General features: G+C 40.9%; 1 protein-coding gene across 1 annotated transcript in view; it reads right to left on the minus strand.

Annotated features, from left to right (window-relative positions):
- Positions 1–23,922, minus strand: part of SNAPC3 (small nuclear RNA activating complex polypeptide 3) — a 38,977-nt gene continuing 15,055 nt past the window's right edge. Inside the window, exons 4-9 of the mRNA XM_032880564.1 lie at positions 17,230–17,334; positions 15,243–15,392; positions 7,198–7,280; positions 5,735–5,899; positions 1,485–1,592; positions 1–294 (exon numbers count right to left, since the gene is read on the minus strand). Of these exons, the coding sequence (XP_032736455.1) occupies positions 147–294; positions 1,485–1,592; positions 5,735–5,899; positions 7,198–7,280; positions 15,243–15,392; positions 17,230–17,334 (759 nt within the window). The 3' untranslated portion in view covers positions 1–146. The remainder of the gene's footprint in view (positions 295–1,484; positions 1,593–5,734; positions 5,900–7,197; positions 7,281–15,242; positions 15,393–17,229; positions 17,335–23,922) is intronic.

A 23,922-nucleotide genomic window follows, 5' to 3' on the forward strand; every position in this document is an offset into this window, starting at 1 on the left:
ACCAAAAACCTGTGATGTGAACTTTTGCAGGGATGTGGGTAACTAGCTGAATATTTCAGGTGGGTCCTGTTCTTCAGTGGCACGTTCTGGAAATAAAGTAACCATCCAAGAGGACAGTTACTTCACAGGTACATTTTTTGTTGTTATTAATTAAAGGTTCCAGGATCAACGTAAGGATAAGCAAGGAATTCTCCTAGTTTGTTGCCTTCTGAATCATAGTGGAGCATCCGAAAGCAAACATCACAAAAGAAACATGGGTCCTCTGGTGCAAAACTGTCATTGTTCGTCACCCATCTGTAATTAAAAAAAAAAAAAAAAAAGATTACACCATCACAATCAACCTTCTCAAACTTTAATGCATTATGACCTGTAGTGATGTGGAAACATAACATTCCCGCTATTGCCTTGTCATCCTATCTTAATACACTGTAATCCTTTCTACAATTTTGTATACATATAGATACAGACATACACTACCAATACTCTGCAAGGCAAAAGGGCAACTAACAAAAACCCTGCAGAAGGCTGTTTCTCTGAAAGACTTCTTAAAAGTAAGTATAGCAAAATAAAAATCCATAGGTGAAAGCACCCTATACACTTCTGGTATGACTTAACCTATCCTCCAATTAACTGTTAAAATGTAATTGGCCATCTTGAAAAAACGGATTAGATGCTACAGACCTGAGGAACTTTTATGTAACTTATCTTTTTAACTGGTAAATTAGTCCTGGCAAATTTGAAAACTCCATGTGTTTTACCTAGAAGTCAGGATAAAATGTTACAGAGTGTATACAAATGGGAATATGGGCAACACTGAATTGATATGTTTTCTTGCCTGAGACATTACTACTGGTCATGGGAAGATGAAAGACTGATTTTCAGCAATCTATTTGAATCTGCATCTCATGGTCTATTTTAACATTCCCCGATTTCCAGTTTGATAACTGATTTATCATGTTTTCCTACTGATCATTTAGAAAAGCTCATGGGAGGGGTGGGGTGGGAAAAACCCCCACCCCCAAATCTGATACACAATTATTCTCCTTTCCTCAGAATTTTTTGACCCTGATCCATAGTTAAAAACCAAACTAAACGTGAAGTATCCCATAAAGTAAAAATTTTATGAACCCATTATTTTGACCTCATTCTATATATTGAATGCTGTATTGCTTTTTCATGGAGGAGGAGCCGTGGATGCTGATTTTGTAGACTGCAGAGAGAAAGACAACATGGCTCCCTAAAGATCCAAAGTCTGAGCCAGCTCTGGACTTTCACTACACAGAATGCATTTCCTTACTGTTTAAATGTAACCTACTAATTTGCAGCACTTATGTACTAGATAAAACCATTTCTTTTATTTATACCCCCACAGTGTAAGTTCTCAGATTCAAATTTAAAATAGGAAACACTGAAATACCAAAAATGGAAAGTACTTGACTACTGAAAACCAGTAATTCTTGAAGAAAGAAATAGGTATCACTTACCTGGCTGTGTACGTTTTACAAACAAAACATTTTCTAGTCCACAGCCAATGCTTCTTGATAAGAAGGGGATAAAGTGTCCTGTCCAAGCAGTCATCACAATGTGCAAGCCTTTTGTACACGAGAAGTAAATGAATATATTAAAATGCAAATTGTTTTAAAAAATGCAAATTGTTGTTATCGATGATGAAACAGATCTTACCTCAACATTAAGAACCTAGTAGGTATATTTTTCAATTTTTTTTTCTTATGAAAGACTCAGGTATAAAATTATTTGTTACACTAGGTCTGACCAAACTTTGTTCTACGAAAACACTCTCCTGAAGATCATTTAGGATTAAACAATGTTTTCTTTCAGATGAAACTTCCCGAACAGGTCATGTGTTCTGTGACCCTCCCAAGAGGGCAGTCTGCATGCAGATCTTGAACGCATTCTGTCAGAGAGCCTCTGCTTTACTCAACACTCACTGCCTTCCTGGGAGACAGTCTGAGCAACTATTTTATCTATTTGGTCATGAGTTACGTGGCTCTTATTTACTATCCTCTTTATTAAAATCTAAATCAGACTCGTGGTGTAATGTGAACTGACAGAAGACTTTAGCTTTAGGTGTCAGAATTTATAAGTTATTAATGAAATCAGTCTCTACTGTGCCACTGATCAGCTGACTGGCTGTGAATAAATTCCTTAACCATACTGGACCTTACATTCGTCATCCAGAAAATGAAGGGGACTGAGCCAGAGTATTCTAAAGGTCCTGACCATTTTAAAATGATTCTTAGTTTTTGTCTTTTAGTAAGAAAGGGTAGCAATATATCAACTTCATATCAGATGATGATTGGTAGGGGCGCCTGGGTGGCTCAGTGAGTAGAGCCTCTGCCTCCGGCTCAGGTCATGATCTCAGGGTCCTGGGATAGAGCCCCGCATCAGGCTCTCTGCTTAGCAGAGAGCCTGCTTCCCCCCTTTCTCTCTGCCTGCTTCTCTACCTACTTGTGATCTCTCTATCAAATAAATAAATAAAATCTTAAAAAAAAATTAGTAAACTTGTAAGAGTTTACCAACTATCAAACTATGGAATGGCACTGAATGATTAAATCTATCTAGAAGACAAAACTGACTTGTAGTCCAGGGACGCCTGGGTGGCTCAGGGAGTTAAACTTCTGCCTCCAGCTCAGGTCATGATCCGAGGGTCCTGGGATCAAGCCCTGTGTCGGGCTCGAGCAGGGAGCCTGCTTCTCCCTCTGCCTCTGCCCCTCCTCCCTGCTCATGTGCCCTCTCTCTTTTTCAAATAAATAAAATATTTTTGAAAAATGACTTGTAGTCCAAATTACATCTAAAAATTCTTTAAAGGGCACCTGCCTGATTCAGTTGATAGAGCATGTAACTCTTGGTCTTGGGGGTTGTGGGTTCAACCCCCACACTGGGTGTAGAGACTGCTTAAAAATAAAATATTTTAAAAAGTGAAACTAAAAAATTTTTTTTAAAAACTAAAACTAAAAATTCCTTAGAAACATCCCACACTGCAGATGTTTAATGAGCGTGAATTGTGGGGTACCTGGGTGGCTCAGTTGTTAAGCATCTGCCTTCGGCTTGGGTCATGATCCCAGGGTCCTGGGATCAAGCCCCTCATCAGGCTCCCTGCCCTGTGGGGAGCCTGCTTCTCCCTCTTCCACTCCCCCTGCTTGTGTTCCCTCTCTTGCTGTGTCTGTCAAATAAATAAATAAAATCTTAAAAAAATAAATAAGCATGAATTATTTTCCCATGTTGCCTTGAGTTTAAGGATGACACTGCTGTACAGTAAGAAATGTTAAACTAAAATAGCAGAAAAGTGGGTTGTCTTCCATCTTGGGCTAATTCTCAGGCACATTCCGCTTCAGTGAAAGAGCAGGCAGAAAAGCTTATATAAAGTCTAACACATTATCAAAGAAATGTATATAATTTTCAGTCCTACAAAACTGGAGTTTATGAGCTCTCCTGGTCCCCTGGCCTTTTGCTTCAGCAAATCTCCTTCCCCTAAGGGCTATTGTCTTGTACATTTAACTGTTTCTTTAGAATTTATCCCCTCAACATCCCTCTACAGAACCAAAATAACTTTGGTTAAATATTCAACGTTTACATGATGCCAAATTAATATTACGACTTGCACCTAAACTCCACAACTTATAGTTTCCCTTTATCGTGTAATACACAGTTTTCTAGCTGCGAGCCAGAAGCTGCCAGCTAGCTACTTCTCTCAGGTTCACATCTGCTTCGGTTGCACATACCTGTCGCCAATTTAGTTCTGTACTTCCCGACAGAATGAGAACCGCGCTGTCCAGTGTGCTAATGCACAAGCGGGAGACCTGGCAGTCCCAGACACCCTTCCCGAGTTCTCCGCTGTGCTCTAGTCTTGGGACGAACTGGCTAGATGGCCATCGTGCTAGGATTCTCCTTTCCCTGCATTATCTGTTCTGCTTTGCCTTCATATTTTTTTTGTTTTAAGATTTTATTTGTCAGAGAAAGAGAGAGCATAAGCAGGGGCAGCAGCAGACAGAGAAGCAGGCAGCCCAATGTGGGACTCAATGCCAGGACCCTGGGATCATGAGCTGAGCCGGAGGCAGATGCTTAACTGACTGAGCCACCCAGGCGCCCCTGCACTCCTGTTTTTCTATTTCAAGGTTTACTAAAGGTAAGTGTGGAGTACTTCCTCGGGGACCTTCCCAAGAATGAGTGCATGCCAGGTAAATTTTGGAAACTGGTCACTAAAATTCTAGAAATGTGGAGGTAGGGACTTTATAAAGTTCCTATTACTGGTATAATAAAAAGTATGGGTGTATCACTGCTCCACACACACACAAAAAAACCCCTAAAAATGGTCTCTCAGAATTAAAGCAGGGATGGAGCAGGGCTTATTTCTATATAATGATCCTTTACAGATTTCCTAAATAAGGAAACGAATGGCCTTATTCATGAGAAAGACACAACACAAGCTATATAAAATTATAACAAAATCTTATTTTAAACTAGTCCTCTCAGGTGCCTGGGTGGCTCAGTTGGTTGAGCAACTGCCTTTGGCTAAGGTGTCGATCCCGGAGTCCCCGGATGGAATCCCACATCGGGCTCCCAGCTCCACAGAGAGTCTGCTTCTCCCTCTGACCTTCTCCCCTCTCATACTCTATCTCTCAAAAAAAATAAGTAAAATCTTTAATTATAACAGAACAGTCCTGGGCACCTGGGTGGCTCAGTGGGTTAACCTTCTGCCTCAGCTCAGGTCATGATCTCAGGGTCCTGGGATCAAGCCCTGCATCAGGCTCTGCTCAGCGGGGAGCCTGCTTCCTCCTCTCTCTCTGCCTGCCTCTCTGCCTACTTGTGATCTCTGTCAAATAAATAAAATCTTTTAAAAAAACTAGTCCTTCTCACTTTATACTTGATGAAAACATTAAGACTTCACATTTGTCCAATATTAGAATTACTCTTCTCTTCCCCCCAGTTCCCTTTGATCTCCTCAAAATTCTGGGAAAGAGACAAGAAACCTAGATATACAGTTGCAAGTTTGCTAAGCAAAGGCGCAACAGGAGATACAAAGTGCTACACGAAGTGGATGGCTACTGCCTGCTGGATATACAAACGGAGACACTTATTTACAGATTTCTGACAACTCTAATCAAGTATTTGTATTATAGATATTCCCAAAATAAAGACAGGATACAAATGGATGGAGAGTTGGTCAGTCCATGGAAAGCAAACATGATTTTGCTGGTCCCAAGCCAAGCTGCAATGACTACTTTTATTTCTCTTATTAAAAACAGGGGCGCCTGGGTGGCTCAGTGGGTTCAGCCTCTGCCTTCAGCTCAGGTCATGATCTCAGGGTCCTGGGATCAAGCCCTGCATCGGGCTCTCTGCTTGGCAAGAAGCCTGCTTCCCCACCCTTCTCTGCCTGTCTCTCTGCCTACTTGTGATCTCTCTCTGTCAAATAAATAAAATCTTAACAAAAACAAAAAAGCAAAACCAGGGGAGCCTGGGCGGCTCAGTCGTTCAGCGTCTGCCTTCAGCACAGTTCATGATCCCGGGGTCCTGGGATCAAGCCCCACATCGGGCTCCCTGCTCAGTAGGAAGCCTGCTTCTCCCTCTCCCACTCCCTCTCTCGCTGTCTGTCAAATAAGTAAAATCTTAAAAACAAAAACAAACCAACTCCAACTGCCTGTGCTTTTATACTGTGAAATCAAGAAAAGGAAAACAGAGCAAATGACATCATGTTCTGAGTGCTGCCACTTACCTTATGTCAGTGATGACAATAACATGTTCACAGTCTCCCTGGTGACAATATAAGTAAGGAAAACCCAGTTTAATAAACAGGTCATTGAAGGTGAAATCTTCCATTTTGGCAGTCTGAAATTTTCCATAGCCTCTGTCATGGGACTCTGACCATTCAATGATAGTTCTGAAGAGGGGGAAAAGATGGCATTTCATTACGCCACAAAAATCTAAAAATGACAGAAAATGGTTTGTGACTACAAGTATTTCATAAAGCCTGGCTCACCCAATAAACTGGACAGTTGCCACCTTGAGGTGACAATCTCAGTGGCTGACACATGTAAAAATCAAGAACTCTGAATGTGTCCTTATCTGCAATGGTTCTCAAAGTGTGGTTCCTGAAGTCAAAAGGATCTTTGTGATAAAATGTCATTTGCCCTTTTCGACTCCTATTCTCTCCAAAGACCAGTATTCTAACAGCTACATGATGTGTTTTATTACTTCAGACTGAATGGAAAATTCAGAACAATGCCACTCGTCTCATTCTGTTCTGAAAAACAGTTATTTCCTCCCCCAAATTATTAATGTTAACATGTAATGGGAGTAGTTAATATTTGAAATATTTCCTAGTTTCAACTTCTAATATGGTAAACACTGATAGCCATAGCCCACATAATCAAAAGCTGTCTGGAGTCCTCAATTATAGTATAAAGGAAGGCTGAAACCAGCACGTTTGAGAACTGCTGCATTAGAACACAGATACAAATGGCTATAATGAAAAAGAATGTATATAAACACTCAGAAACAATATACATGTATGTTCTAGTTGCTAGGACACTGATAGTAAAAGTATGGGCTAATTAACTTGACTACAAGCTATACATTTTTCATGTTATACACTTAAGCATGTATTTAGACACCCATCTAGGGCAAACAACAGTATATACCGGACAAACAGAAAAAACAGTAAGACTAACTTATTGCCATCACCTAAGTATGAAAAAGACTAATGAAGTGTTTCAAAAGGAGTTAAAGTTTCTCAGATGTATCTATGGCTCAATACAAGATTTGCTAGAATTTTTTTTTTTTTTTAAGTAGGCTCCACACCCATTATGGGGCTCAAACTCACAACCCCTGTGATCAAGAGTAGCTACTGGCTGAGCCAACCAAGCACTCCAAGATTTGCTGTCGTTTCTAAGATAGTAGATAACACAAAGATTTTGAAATGGTCTGTGTCAGGTCTTTGCTAGGAAAAGTTTCTTACTGAAGTAAGAATTGTGATTAACTTACTAATACCTAGGCCGACCAGATGAAATAACTGAATATATTTTAAACTGAGAGATAGTTCTGATCCCAAAACAAACAAAACAGTCTAACAAAACAGTTCTTTGGCAAAGACCCTTAACGGACCAGTAACAGGATGTGTGGAGATCTATTCCAAGAACTAGAAACAGGAAAAACTGAGAAGATTTTTGAAAACTGTACCTGCTTAAATCTCTGCACTCCGGGTATCTTTTATCATTGTAAAATGTCCCTTCGAAATAAAAGAAGGCTGATTTGTACAGGTCCTATAAGGAAATAGATGGCATTGAAAAAGAGTCCTCTATTAATAATTAGGAAATTGCTACCAATTCAAAATCTATAGGTCATAAAACCACACTAATATGCTTTACAGTAACTGTATGCAACCTTACAGAACATGCTTAGCTCGGTAATTTCTTTACTGTTTAATGGGAACTTCCTATGTGACCAGTATTATGCTATTTACCAGGGATGGAAATGTAAACATCTGATCCTTGCTGCTGTTTTCATTATCCTACTGCTGTTTTAATCACTAGGTCCGACTTAAATTTTGTATATTCTGAGACTTGTGAAAGGAACCTAATTAAAAATGAAATAAACAATATTATTTTATTATGCGAATACACAGCAGTGAGTTATTTTGGATACTAGAAGTAAAAACCAAAAGTCACATCTTTTATATTTCCCCAGCAATAATTAGTGATCATAGACTTAGGTTTTTCTGTTATATTTTTTAATATTTTCAGGATACTTAAAAAAAAAAAAGGATTTAGTTATTTATTTGAGAAAGAAACAGAGATAGTGAGAGAGTGTGAGTGGGGAGGAGAGGGAGAAGCAGACTCTCTGCTGAGCAGGGAGCCCGATGTGGGGCTCAATCCCAGGACCCTGGGGTCAGGAACTGGGGTGAAGGCAGAAACCCAACCGACTGAGCCACCCAGGCGCCCCTCAGTGTATTTTTTTTTTTTTTTTTAAGATTATTTCTTTGAAAACACAAGCACGAGGGGCGGAAGGACAGAGACTCTCCAACAGGCTCCATACTGAGCGTGGAGCCCAACACCAGGTTCCATCCCACAACCCTGAGATCACGACCTGAGCTGAAACCAAGATTCGGATGCTCAACCAGCTGTGCCATCCAGGTGCCCCTCAGTGTACTTTTATAAAAAATTCTCCCTTCAAATTTTCAGTAATTCTTAGGCAGAATTTGACTATCTCTTTTTACTCAAGCAGGCTTGCCCCAGAATACCAGAGTAGTCACACAACTGGCCTGAGCCGTCGGGTTTCTTAACTTTCAGCCTACCAGCCTTTCCAGAGGGGCGAGTGTTTCTTGATGCTCTCTGGTAACAGAATGAATCACAGGAACGCCAAAGACCAAGTCTCACCTCAGAGCCATTACATGAGAAGCTCTCAGGATGTGGCCCAGGCACTGATGTTTTCCCAAGCTCCCCAGGACTCAGATAGGCAAGCAGTGCCGAGAGACACTCTAATCGACTGCTCTTCACGATGTCCTGACAACCAGAGCCCTGGGGCAGAGTAAGGAGACCTGTGTTCTTCCTCCTTGCGTATATGTACTCCTCAGACCTTGGGTTCCTCACCTGTGTGAGTCTCTCTGTCCCGCTATCTTACAAGACTGCGGTTCATCAGCTATGAAAGATATGTAAGTTTCGGGTATTCAAAAAAAAAATCTTCCCCCAAAATAACTGCAATTCATCTCCTCCCGCAAAGCTTCTATTTTTCTTTCTCCATGCCCTCGTTTATAGGTTATCCGGTAATGACATCAGCCACCCTTATGAGACTGGCTGTGCGGCTTCTCCTCAGGCCGTCACTCCATTTCCCTGACCCTGTTTCTTTCTTTGAAGATTTTATTTATTTATTTGAGAGAGACACAGTGGGAGGGAGCAGGAGAAGGGAGAGGGTTAGAGGGAGAGGCAGACTCCCCATGTTGCTGGGAGCCCAATGTGGGGCTCGATCCCGGGACTCTGGGATCATGACCTGAGCCGAAGCCAGTTGCTTAACCAACTGAGCCACCCAGGCACCCCTGACCCTGTTTCTTCATGTAACACATGAGTAAAGCCACTACATTCTTCCCAGGTACTTGCAGAGATAAAAGGATAATCTGTACTAGAATGCTGAATCTAGCTACTGTTGAACACAAAAACTACCACTAAATATACTTCTGCACCCTCAACGAGGTTAAGCTAGGGTCTAAAAGATTTTTGTTTTTTAATAAAGATTTTGTTTATTTATTTGACAGAGATCACAAGTAGGCAGAGAGGCAGGCAGAGAGAGAGGGGGAAGCAGGCTACCTGACGAGCAGAGAGCCCAATGTGGGGCTCGACCCCAGGACCCTGAGACCATGACCTGAGGCTTTAACCCACTGAGCCACCCAGGCGCCCCTAAAATAAAGGTTCTGAAAGAATATTGCCTTATTTTGGAAATAAAAACAAAAGTTTCATTTTTTATTCATTATAAAATGCTTCTACAGAAATGGAAGTGATTTAGGCAACTTAATGCTTTTGGCTGGCATCGTTATTATTTAGAAGGGGAACTGTTTTCCCTAAATCTGAAGTCCTCCTATAATAACTCTTCCTTGTCTAGGGACACAAACAGAACAGAAGATGTGAGCAATGTCAACACCAGGTAATTCTGATTTTCAGTGGCAACCAGAGATCCTCACTAATAGTCTCCCTATTTTGTCAGCTAGTTTAGCTGACCAGCTTTGGGGAGGGGAGGATCGCCAACCAATATGGAAAACCTAGTGAAAGAAGTTACTTCTGTTATAAACCTAAGGTAGCCCCAGATCTACTATTTCCACTTCATAAACAAAGTAACTATCAAGAACTGACCAGATCATGTGAACAAAGTCACCCATATGTAATTTTAAGCATTAGTAGTTTGTTCTCTTACGAACATTCAAATCAGCTGTATTAGAACTTCAGAAGTAGGGGCAGAAGGCTGGTTCAGTTGGTTAAGTGTCTGCCTTAGGGGTGCCTGGGTGGCTCGGTTGGTTGAGTGACTGCCTTCAGCTCAGGTCATGATTAATTAATTAATATATGTATAAGATCAGGCCACTATTTTCTACCCGAGTGTTGTTTTGTTTTGCTTTTTTAGTATCTTAATTAGTATTTTAATATCTGGTCTGTTTTTAACATTGCTCAGATTAGTTCATCTTTTTCATTCTTTTTTTTTTGTCAATAATCTCTTAAGCGTCTTGCTTAGAGGAACTTTAAGAAAATACCTGGCACCTATTGCTGCTAATTATAAATAAAGGCCTGGTGTAAGACAAAGAGCTTCCTCAGCGTCTCTCCCATTACCGTTTTCTCACAGCAGATCCTAGGAATACTTCTGAAGTTTTGTTTTGTTTTTTTAAGGTTTTGTTTATTTATTTATTTAACCGAGAGAAAGAGAGCAGAAGCTGTGGGGAGGTGCTGAGGGAGAATGAGCAGCAGACTCCCTGCTGAGCAGAAAGCCTGATTCGGGGCCCAATCCTACGACTCCAGTGGCCTGATCTTATACATATATTTAAAAAAATGCACTCCAGTCTCTGACTACTATAGTCCAAAAAACAAATGTTAGCAAAACTTATTACATTTCAGATGTAAGATTTAAGAGATTGAAATATACTGGCTCAATGTTCCCAGCCTGCTCAGATACTAAAGTCATCTAGACTTTAAGAATTCTTGCTTACTGGTTGAAATGAAGATACTCCTTTCCTCAGCTACAGGAACTGCAACTCACTGATGTTTTGCCCATGCTCACCAGTGCAGTACATGCTATATAACTTAAGAAAAAGCACTATAACTTATGGACCAGTTCTCCGTTTTGCTGGGTGAACAGATAAAATAATTTGGCAAACGCTGAGATTTGGGGAAGGTGGGTAACGGGTACATAAGGACTCATACTATCTCTTGTGTGTACGGTTAGACTTTTCCAAGGGACCAGACTCACCAAGAAAGATGAGGACTCACATAATCAGAAGAAAAAAAAATTCCAAAGCAAAAATTTAAAAAACCAAACCATAAAATACACATGCCAATCAGTGAAATGAAAATCTTTCCATAGGTCAGACAAATGTCAGTATCTGCAAAATATCACTAATTCAGCAGTTCAGGTCCTTAAACCACAGCTGCAGACCAAGGGAGCACGAACCAGCTCTCTGAACAGAGATTCCGGAGTCCTTGTAGAAGCTGTGGTGACGCACAGCACAGCTCGGGGTTTCACTCTGCCTAGTCAGCAAGTCAACCAAAGGGCAGGGAAGACCCTCGGGCCTGATGTCACGAGTGGCAAAGCAGGATGTGGGGCTTGGAAGGCAAGTCAACAGCGGTTCGAATCCAGCCTCCACCCTGCTTACCCAACTCCCGCAACACATGAGGGCGCGCTGACCCAACCTTTTCTTACCCCTCGACCGGTGCTAATTCTGTCCAAAGCACACTTCTGTCCAGCACGTAGCAAGCACTCAATCATCAGAGGTTATTCTTTAAATAAAGAGCTGGAAGAGGCAGAAACAATACAACCACACATGTGTTCGGTATTTAAGCCAGGATAATGAAATCTACCAGCCCCCTGCTGAGAAAGCTGCTGAACGGGGACACCTGGGTGGCTCAGTCGGTTAAGCCGCTGCCTTTGGCTTAGTTTATGATCCCAGGGTCCTCGGATCCGGTCCCGCATCGGGCTCCCTGCTCAGCGGGGAGCCTGCTTCTCTCTCTGCCTCTGCCTGCTTGTGCTCTCTCTGACAAATACATAAATAAAATCTTTAAAAAAAAAAGGCTGCGAAACACATCAGCTCCGACATACAAATACCACAAACTAGGCACACCTGGTTAGAAACCCTCTCTGGCTTTCTGGCCCTCAGACTGACTCCCAGATCAGACTCCAGCTGCCTTGAACAAGGACAACATGACTGCCATGAGAGTGAACACAGTCTGTTTATTAGAGTGGATTTATAAAAACTTTATAATAACACTTTTTTTTTTTTTTTTTGGTAGGATGGAGAAACTGCTGAAGGCTGCTGCTTCTCCTTTAAAAGAAGATAAATTTTTATTTCTTGGTCTGCATACAGCCTTGAAATTCCATTTGTTTCTCTCTAATCTAATGTTTATGTCCCACAGCACCGAGATGCCAAACCTGAAAAAAACAATTATCTTAAAACCATTTTTGGTAGAAAGAGAAAACTAAGTGAAATCTACATGTGAGTCATAGAACGCTGGTCTCCTTGCCCATCAGCAAAAGGACTGGAACACAGCCCACCTTGTGGGGCACAGAGACACAGCAGACAGCGCCAGCCAATTATTACAGACACTATAATGGCCAAAGAAATGGTGCCAGAGGGGCAAAGAGAGGGCAGTCAGGAGAGATTTTATGTAATAAGTGAGTTTTAAGCTGGGTTTGGAAATATGAGCATGAGCCAGATGGACAGAGGGAGGGAGGGAAATGTTCAGACATTTGGAGGCATGAAAAAGTGTCATGCTTGAGCAGCATAAATTCTCTGTGGCTGAAGCATATGGTGCAGAAGTAGAGGCTGGATAGCATGGACAGTTAACTTGGGAATCATCATGACAAAAGGCCTTGTATGTCAGCCTACAGAGATCCACTTAGATTTTTAGATTGGAGAATGACAGGATTGATTTCATTTTCATTTTCGAAGACTTTATCTTTTAATTTTTTTAAAGATTTATTTTTTTATCTTTGAGAGAGAGAGAGAAGAGCAGGGCAAAGCCTAAATGTATTTTTAAAGTAGAGTCAAAGCTCTCGCTGATGCCTTCAATGTGGAAGGAAAAGGAGATGAGGACTCCAGGTTTCCAGCCCAAGTCACCAGATGCATGATGGGCATATTTACTGAGACAGGAACACTGGGGAGGGCACAGGCTTTCGTGGAGCAGTATAGCATTTGCTTATGAACAGATTATATTTGAGATGGCTGTCAGACATCCAAGAAAAACTGTCAAGGATGGGGCACCTGGCTGGCTCAGTTGGAAGAGCACGCGAGTCTTGATCTCAGGGACCAAGATCATGAGACTCTTAGAGCCCCACATTGGGTTAGAAACTACTTAAATAAATAAAAAAAACTGTCAAGAAGACTGTTGGATATAGAAGTCTGGAGGTCAGAGAAGATGCTGAGATTGGAGAGAATTTTGGAATTCCCAGTACTGACAGCTCTGAATCTGGGTAAGATCACCTAGGGAGGATACATCAAAGGGAGTCTGAGGACAGACTCCCAGGGCTTTACAACAAAAGCCAGGAAAATGAGAAGCATTCAACGAAGGAATTAATTAAGTCAGTCAGAGAGAAGGAAAATCAGGTGGGTGTAATGTCCTAAAAGTTGAGTAAAGAAAATCCTGCAAGGAAGAAGGAACATTCACTGGAGTCACACCCGATGAGTGGTCAGAAAAGGTCTGAGAACGACGTCTACAGTGGCAGCAAGAAAAGTGATTTTTGAGGAGTGGTGAGAACAAGAGTGAGTACAAGACAAGGAAGGTGATGGCAGAAAGAGAGAAACAATGAATTTAGGGACTATTATTAATAACTCATTATTGTTCCTACTTGCTGTTAGTCACTCTGGTTTGCTGAGGAGGAAGCAGAAAGATGAGTGGCGGCTAGAGGAAGCCGCGTGGTCGAGACAAGGTTCGGGAAGGGAGCCATCACGGCGCACCTGTAATGAAGGGATTGCTGGCAGAATGGAGTGGACCATGATGTGAGGCCAAGCACGGTGAGACATGGGACCGCATGGGCAGGCAGCCTGGCCTCAGGTCGCAGCAGCTTTAGTCCAGCTCTGTCCCGGGTGGGAAGGCAGGAGATGGCTCAGTGGAAATAAAGAGGTGAGAGGTGATGGAAAGTTCTTTTCTGGTAACTTTACGTTCTCCATGAAACAAACAGCCAGAGTTTCCACTGATGGTAAGTCATGAGGATATGTAGGCAGTTTCAGAATGAATCACAGCTGCCCCCCCGCCGCACCCCCGGAAACGGAGCAGAGTGAATCAACTATAGAGATGTGAAAAAATGCCAGGCAGCACTGAGGCTCTATGACAATGTCCAGCAGGCACTCAAAATAATGGTTTGGAAATGAGGAGAGAAGGCAGCAGACAGAGTGTCACTAACAAAGATTAGAGTATACTTAAACCATGAAAACTGAGGAAAGCCCAGAAGAATTTATAAGAACCACCAAAGTGAAGCCCACTTTTTTTTTTTTTTTTTAATCTGACAGGGAGAGCATGAGCAGGGGGAAGGAGGCAAGAGGTGAGGGAGAAGCAGACTCCCCGCTAAGCAGGGAGCCCAATCCGGGGCTTGATCCCAGGACCCTGAGATCATGACCTGAGCTGAGTCAGACACAACTGACTGAGCCACCCAGGCACCCTGAAACCTACGTGCTAAGAACAGTTTTGTGGCTGGTGGCACAGGAACCGGCAAAAATAGTGACTGTGGTGGTTCTCATCCAAACTCTCTCCCCATTCTATCTGACCCAAATATCCTTTTCTGAGCTACAGGAGAGGCTGCCCCTTCTAAGTGGGCCAGTAAATCTGAGTCTTCCACCAGAGGTGCACCAAGTAACAGAATTAGCTCGTTTGTCTTACCATGAACTACAGAGATCAAGGCCTTACTATTCTACAGGGCAAGCAATCCCTTTGGAAAACTTTGTGGGTGGCCAGTCTACCACTCTGCCCCTTTCTATCTTTAACCAATGGGTATGTATATTTCTGTCCTTTTGACAGCATCTCCATGGCAAACAGCAGCTAAGGACCAACATCAGATGCCATGTGTCCGGGCTTGGTCTTGAGCCTTGGACTGACAGGACCTTCTCTGGGCAGTGAGCCCTCAGGCGGACACCCACCCTTTGCTGGGGGCAGTTAGGACTGATGGAAACTCAGAGTTTGAAAGAGGAGAGAGTGAATGGCAAATTCAAATGCTAGTGGGGTCAAGTTGTACGAACATGGAGGAGACAATTAGGTGTCACTATGACATTAAAAGGAAGAGTATACACAAGAGAATGGCTGAGAACTGAATGGGAGACAGAAAATCAAACCTGAGCCCAGCCTCATCTTTGAAAATGTCTTGATGATAAAAAGAAGAGAACAGATAAATTTGACAGAATGGCATAAAAGAAGAAAGGATTTACTGGAACATTTACGATTCTGCTAGAGTAACCACTACTTATTTAGCTTACTATTATTGTTACTACTATTATTATTTCTTGATTTATGAGGGTTAAGGAAAAAAAAGAAAACACAACACCTTACTTTGCTTATGTGCTCAGGAGCTTGATCAGGAGTGTTGCTGAATTCCCCACCAATCTGGAGGTCACTGACACAGCAAATTGAATCCCTCAGTTCTGTGAGCTTCTGACTGCCCAATACCAGCATCGTCTGGTATGGCTTGTGTTCTTTGTGCTACAAATCAAATGGTAAATAAGTAAATGTCCACTTACAGACAAAGCAATTAAACTGTAAATCCTGTCCTGACCAGATCTAAATGAAGTTACTGGTTTTCTTAATTTGAAGTTATCCCCATAACTCAGTGTTCTGTGTTTTCTTAGATTCTGTATTTGTCAATTTGGCACCCATTAATTACAGGTCCAAATTAATGGCCAAAATTGTTTACATCCCCACCGTGATCCAGAGCCTGGTCTCTGCAGCCACTTCATTGTTCTCATTCTCACACACCAAGCAGGTATTTCCCTGTCCTAAATCAATTAAGGTTAGGTAGCAGACAACTAGGGAGACAGACCCTATACCCCCAAGCCCGCTGTAATATTCAAACTAGCCAAGCCTGAACTGTTTGCTCTGCCCTGCCCTGCCCTACCCATGGAAACCTCAATAAAGGCTGTGGTCTAAAGCTTCTCCTCACTCCTTTTCACTCCCAACTGTCTCTAGTGCTTCCCCCTGTGGCCCTGTGGCTGCAGCCGACTCGCTCTTCTCAATGGCACGGACCTCTCGTATGGTCACTCAGCCACCTCTGTTAATCCAACAGACAACTGAGATACTTGGTGCTATGGTCTGAATGTCTGTGTCTACCCCAAATTCAGATACTGGAATCCTAATGCCCAAGTGATAGTGTTCGGAGGCTGGGTCTTTGGGGGGTGGGGGTGATGAGGTCGTGAGAGTTGAGCCTCATGAATGGGCTTCATGGTCTTATAGAAGATCCCACAGAGCACCCTAGCTCCTTTTGCCACCTGAGAAGTTCATGACATGGAAGAGGGCCTCACCCGCCTGTGCTGGCCCCAAAACTTGGACCACCATCATCCAGAACTGGGACAAATTGCTGGTTATAAGCATCTCTATCAGTGATTTTTTTGTTACAGCAGCCACACAGACTAAGACACTTAGCAACAGAACTTTCTTAGTTTAAGCTAAAGTTTATCAAGATGCTACTAAAATGTAATTACCAAGAACCTTTGGAATATAACTTCACCTAGCAGCACTGTTTTATTTATTATGATTTTTAAGTAGGCTCCACACCCAACCAAGGGCTTGAACTCATGACCCTGAGATCAAGAGTTGGGCGAGCTACACTGACTGAGCCACCCAGGTGCCCCAGCAACAGTGTTTTAAAATGTCTTGCAAGTTACCTCATGGAAGTCAAGCAATCTATACACTACTCTCATGTTACAGACCCAAAAGTTTGGTTTTATTGGTTTGGTTTGACTGGAAGGGTAATTGTACCAACTATATCCCAGATGCTTCATTACTGACTATTTTTCACAAGTGCAATTCAGATATACTATTATTTCAATTAAATCTTATCGAAGTTTGTGACATCTATTCAGGGAATCAAGAATACACACATTTGGGCTAGGACTGAATTCTTTTTATTAGAGACCTCTAAGAAATTTCTGAATATTCCTTAACCTATTGACTTTCTGCATTTTCATCAAAGAAGAACTGTCTTTAGTTAGACAACTTCCCAAGTATTCTGAATTCGTGAAAAAAGGTTAACTTACTCCTTTACCAGTCACCTATTCTATTAAAACAAAAACAAAAGCAAAAGCAAAACTAAGAAACAAACCCAAGAATTCATATAATTAGAGTCACTGTGGATTCACATATACTTTCAGTTGTTTCCAGTGAAGCAATCAGGAATAACACATTCCAATAGTGTAACTGTTACATAAAACAGCATATGTTTGCATTGATTTGGACCCTAAGGACTGTGACTCTTCAAATAATTAAATCGTTTGACAGAAGTCACCCATTTTATCTGTGAAATTAAAAAGGTTTTACTACTGACCTTATGAAATATAACAGGGTATAAGATATTCACAGATAGGATAAGCTCCCCTTCTTCAATCATGTCTGCTGGATTTTCAGGCTTTTTTCCTATGGCATGTGACTCCTGAAGGAGAAAAAAACAGGTAAGAGACCTTAAAATCAGTGTGACTCAGCTATGGGGCAGTGGGTAAGCAAGTCAGGCAGCCCTGGCTTTGACTCCTAATTTTACCTTAAGAAAACTGTTAAAACCTCTCTAAGCCTTAGTTTCATCGTCTATAAACAACAACAACAACAACAAAAATCCCAACAAAACAGAAAATACTCGTTTTACAGGACTACTGCTAGGAATATGTACATAAAGCATCTAATAATGGTTGGCCCTAGATGCTCAGCAACCGATGATAAAACATGAGTATCAACTAATGTTGGTATAACGCTGGCATTTACAGCTGCTAATAGCACTTCCACATGCCTCCTCTCATGCTATTATGAAGCTATTTGACCGATGCACCAAGGTTCAGATTTACCCAAGATAAACAGCAAGCCTGAATGTAAATACAGATTGGTTTGGCTCTAAAACCAACACTGTCTTGCCTTTTACAACATTAGCGCATCTGTACTCCCTCACACTTCTATTATGTGTGCACGATAACTATAAAACAGGCCCCCTAGAGGAGACTAGTTAAGAAGTACAGATGCAAAAATAAGAGAGAGTGACACTATGCAAAATGGCACAGCAGGCAGCTCTAGGGATCAGTCCCTCCCCCAAAGCAACCAATAAGACAGAAAGAGAGACTGGAACCAACTGTTGTGGAATTCTGGAACCTGATTAGTCAGTTATATCAACTCAGAAAGTGACGAAGAAAGGACAAGCTGCTTCTCTTTATTAATAAGCACAGAGTGCAAACCAGCCACCATCCCCCGGTTCCTCAGCCCCCCTTCATGTTCCTGAATGGATGACTGATGCCATGACAAGCAATGGGGAACTTGTTCTCCCAAAACTGAGGGTTGTTTTGGTTGCTCTGGTAATGCCCTGATGTAGACACTGGCCTTGGTGTTGGGCCTCCTGCCAGCAGTGGCTTCCCATAGCAACACCTACTGGGAAATTTAGAAACAGGGCTTTTTTTTTTTTTTTAACTATTTCTTTCATTTATTTATTCATTATTAACATATATTATTTATTTCAGGGGTACAGGTCTATGATTCATCAGTCTTACACAATTCACAGCACTCCCCATAGCAAATACCCTCCCTAGTGTCCATCACCCAGCGACCCCATCCCTCCCACCCCCCTCCACTCCAGCAAGCCTCAGTTTGTTTCCCGAGATTGAGTCTCTTATGGTTTGCCTCCCTCTCTGGTTTCACCTTGTTTCATTTTTCCCTCCACCACTTCTATTTTAAATTTGTGGAGGCAGACATTTAAGGAAATCTCAAACAGGTCACTGGCTGTCCGCAGAGATGATGAAACAGAAATATCCATAACCATACACAACAAGGAATACATGCAGCTCCAACAATCAAAAAGTAAAAAAAAAATATACTCAGGATGTCCAGTATAGATTTGTTGTTCTCAACAAAAACATAAAGCACACAAAGAAACAAAAAAAGTCACATTCACAGAAAAAAAAAATCTGACAAAAACTACCCTTGAGGTGGCCCAGATACATAAGTTACTAGTCAAAAAATGTTAAATCAACTGTTTTAAACTCACTCAGTGAGCTGGGAGTAGGAAAACACATTCAAAAGTCATGATAGAAAAAAAAACATTAACCAAGAATTCTATACCTGGCACAACTATCCTTCAGGAATAAAAAAAGAAATTAAGGCATTTTCAGATTTAAAAAGAATAAAAACTATGAGGGAATTCATTACCAGTTGGCTTTGTTTAAGAAATACTAAAGAGAGCTCTTCAGGATGAAATTAGAAGACACTACACAGTAACTTGAATCCATAAGAAAAAAATAAAGGACACTGGGAATAGTTAACTACATAGGCAAATATAAAAGCTAGAGCTACTGTACTTTTAGCTTATAACTTTTTTCCCCAAAAGCAAATGGATAAAATATTTATAAATTTATTTATTTATTTTTAAAGATTTTATTTATTTGACAGAGAGAAACGCAGCAAGAGAGGGAACACAAACAGGGGGAGTGGGAGAGGGAGAAGCAGGCTTCCCGCAGATCAGGGAGCTGGATGTGGGGCTCAATCCCAGGACCCTGGGATGGTGACCTAAGCTGAAGGCAGATACTTAAAAATGAGCCACCCAGGCACCCCAATATTTATAAATTTATGTTAACAGACACATAAAGATGTTATCTGAGACAGTAACAACATCAAGGGGTAGGGACAGAAATGTATATGAATGGAGTATCTATCCTTCAAGGTATTACTGAAACAGAGTTGGTATTATTAAGACTAGGTTGTTGGAACTTTAAAATGGTAATTGTAATCCACAAGGTAACCACTACAAAAATAAGTAAACACATACACATAGAAAGAAGGAAAACAAAATACACCTTAAAAATTTAACTAAATACCAAAAAAGACAGTAATAGAGGAACCAAGGAACAAAAGAGAGATATGACATACAGATACCTAAATAGTAGAAATAAATCCTCATCAGTAATTACTTTAAATACAGATGGGCCAATCTTTCCCATTAATAAAGCAAAGATTGGCAGAATGGATTAAAAATATTTGATCATCCATACACTCTCTGTAAGAGACTCACTTTAGACATAAAGACACAAAGAGGTTGAAAGTAAAAAAAAAAAGGAAAAAGATATTCCACACAAATAGTAACCAAATGAAAGCTGTATTATTGTCAGACAAAACAAACTTTAAGTCAGAAAAGGTTATAGGAGACAAAGGAGGACACTGTGTATTTTAAAATATGCATTCCCAAAAGAAGATACAATAATTATACACACATGTAGCTAACAACAGAAAGCCAAAATACACGAAGAAAAATGACAGAATTGAAGGGAAAAATATACTGTTCAATGATAATCGGTGCAAATTTCAATACCCCACTTTCAATGAGTAGAATAACTAAGCACAAAATTAATTAGGAAATCACACTACAAACCAATGAGACCTAACTGGCACATACAGAACACTCCATCCAACAAAACATTCTTCTCAAGTGCACACAGATGATTCTCTGAGCTAGACCACCAAGCCTTAATGAATATGAAAGTACTGAAATCATGAAAAGTTTATTTTCTGATCATAACTGAACAAAACTAGAAATCAGTAATAGGAAAAAAACCTAAAAAAATCAGTGGAAATTAAACAACACACTCTTAAATAACCAATGGGTCAAAAAAGAAATCACAAGAAAATACCTTGAGACAAATTAAAACAAAAACATAAGAGAAACTTATAGGAGGGCACCTGGGTGGCTCAGTTGGTTGGGTGACTGCCTCTGACTCAGGTCATAATCCCAGGGTCCTGGGATTGAGTCCCACATCAGGCTCCTCTTGCTCTGTGGGGAGCCTGCTTCTCCCTCTCTCTCTGCCTGCCACTCCCCTTGCTTGTGCGTGCACGCTCGCATGCGCGTGCGCTCTCTCTCTAATAAATAATAAAATCTTAAAAAAAAAAAAGGAACAGGATGTTGCAAAAGCAATACAAAAAGGGAAACTTACAGCTAATAAACATCTGCATTAAAAAAGAACGATCTCAAGTAAATAACCTTACTGTATATAGTAAGGAACTGTAAGAAGGGGAAACTGACCCTAAAACTAGAAGGAAGGCAACAATCAAAACTAATCCAAGAGGGGTGCCTGGGTGGCTCAGTGGGTTAAAGCCTCTGCCTTCAGCTCAGGTTATGATCCCAGGGTCCTGGGATCGAGCCTCGAGTCAGGCTCTCTGCTCAGTGGGGAGCCTGCTTCCTTTCCTCTCTCTCTGCCTGCCTCTCTGCCTACTTGTGATCTCTGTCAAATAAACAAATAAATAAAATCTTAAAAAAAAAAAAAACTATTCCAAGAAAAAACAGAAAATCTGAATATTAATAGTATATTGGTGCAGTGATATCATGGTAAGGAGACTGAACAGTAATTAAAAAGTTATAAACAAAGAAAAGCCCAGGACTAGATGGTTTCACCGGTGAACTGTACCAAAGAATTAACATCCTCCTCCTCAACGTCTTCCAAGAAAGAAGTGTGAAGAAGAGAGAATACTTTTTTTTTTTTTTTGAAGTAAGGTCTATGCCCAGTGTGGTACTTGAACTGATAACCTAAGGTCAAGAGTCACATGCTCTACTGACTGAGCCAGTCAAGTGCACCGAGGGAATACTTTTTTCCCTTAGGATTTTATTTATTTATGTATTTGAGAGAGAGAGAGGGGGTCTGGAGCCCAATGTGGGGCTCGATCCCAGGACCCTGGGATCATGACGCCCAACCACCCAGGCACCCCTGGAAGGAATACTTCCTAATTCATTCTATGAGATCAACATATTCGGATACCAAAGCCAGACAAAGACACCACAAGAAAACTACAGGCCAATATCCTTTATAAATATAAATGCAAAACTCCCTAACAAAATACCAGCAAACTGTGGTGTCTGGGTGGCTCAGTCAGTTAAGCATCTGCCTTCAGCTCAGGTCATGATCTCAGGGTCCTGGGATCGAGCCCTGCATCAGGCTCCCTGCTCAGCAGGGAGCCTGCTTCACTCGCTCTCTCTGCCTGCCTCTCTGCCTACTTGTGATCTCTATGTCAAATAAATAAATATAATCTAAAAAAAAATTAAAAGAAAACCGCAAAATACAGCAATCCAAATTCAGCAGCATGTGAAAAGGATTATATAACACAACCAAATGGGATTTATCCTCAGGATGCAAGAGTAGTTCAACACATGCAAATCAATCAATGTCATACACCACACTAACAGAAGGATGGAAAAAACCCACATCATTATTTCACTGAAATGCAGAAAAAGTATGAGGAAATCCAAAACCCTTCCAAAATAAAAGCACTGAATAAACTAGGAACAAAGGGGCACTTACTCAACACGATCAAGGATATATACAAAAAATCCACAGCTAAAATCATACTCAGTGGTGAAAGACTATAAGATATATACTTTTGTCACTTCTACTGACATAGTACTAGAAATTCTAGTTAGAACAATTAGATTTTTAAAAAGGAAGGAAGGAAACTGAGTGAATGAGCAAGCAAAATAGAAAGTAAGAGATAAAGTTAGTTCTGTTTATAGATAACAGGCATGATCTTCTATGTATCAAATCCTAAAGAATCCACACAAAAAGCCTATTAGAGCAAATATATTTACCAAAGTTGCAGGCTACAAAATCAACACACAAAAACCAGTTGTATTTCTATATACTAGCAGTGTATAACTTGTAAAGGATATTAAGAAAACAATAGCGGGGCACCTGGGTGGCTCAGTGGGTTAAAGCCTCTGCCTTCAGCTCAGGTCATGATCCCAGAGTCCTGGGATCGAGCCCTGCTTTGGACTCTCTGCTCAGTAGGGAGGCTGGCTCCCCACTCTCCCTCCGCCACCTGCCTCTGCCTACTTGTGATCTCTGTCAAATAAATAAATACAATCTTAAAAAAAAAAAAAAAAAAAGAAGAAAGAAAGAAAGAAAGAAAAAGAAAATAATAGCATCAAAAGGAATAAAATACTTAAGAATAAATTTCATAGAAATGAAAAGACTTTGGGAGCCTGCCTGGCTCAGTCTGTATAGCATGCAACGCTGATCTCAGGGTTGTAAGTTCAAGCCCATGGTGAGTGTAGAAATTACTTTAGAAGAATAAAAAAATCATAAAAAAAGAAAAAAAAAATCAAAGACTTGTACACTTAAAAACTATAAAACATTACTGAACAAAACTAATGACAACTTTAATAAACTGAAAGACATAGCTTGTTCATGGATTCGAAGATGTTCAGATGACAATACTACCCCAAATCATATACAGAGTCAATTCAATCCCTATCAAAATCTCTGATTTTTTTTTTAAAGATTTTATTTATTTATTTGACAGAGAGAGAGCACAAGCAGGTAGAGCAGTAGGCAGAGGGAGAAGGAGAAGCAGACTCCCTGCTGAGCAGGGAGCCCGAAGTGGGGCTCGATCCCAGGACCCTGGGATCATGACCTGAGCTGAAGGCAGCGGCTTAACTAACTGAGCCACCCAGGGGCCCTCTATGATGGTTTTTTTTTTCCCCAGAAATAAAACAACCCTCCTAAAATTCCTAGGGAATTCTGAGGGACCATAAATAGCCAACCAAAACAATCCTGAAAAAGATTAAAGTTGGAAGACTCACATTTCCCAATTTCCAAAAATGACCACAAAGCTGTAATAATCAAAACAGGATTAGGATTAGGATAAAACAGACATATAGACTAATGGAGCGGAATAGAGAACTCAGAAATAAATCTCACATGGTCAACGTACTTTTAACAAGCATGTTAAGACCATTCAAGAGACCATTCTTCAACAAATGATGCTGGGAAAACTGGATATTAACATACAAATGAAGTTAAACCTTTCCCTTATATCATATATAAAAATTAACTCAAAATGGATCAAAGACTTCAACTAAGAGCTAAATCTATAAACTCTTAGAAGAAAACATGGGGGGGGGACTTCATTACATTGGATTTGCCAATAGTTTCTTAAGAATGACACCATTGGGACGCCTGGGTGGCTCAGTTGGTTAAGCAGCTGCCTTCGGCTCAGGTCATGATCCCAG

This window comes from Lontra canadensis, unplaced genomic scaffold (assembly GCF_010015895.1).
Source record: "Lontra canadensis isolate GAN:19392208 unplaced genomic scaffold, GSC_riverotter_1.0 scaffold70, whole genome shotgun sequence".
NCBI classification, from domain to species: Eukaryota; Metazoa; Chordata; class Mammalia; order Carnivora; family Mustelidae; genus Lontra; species Lontra canadensis.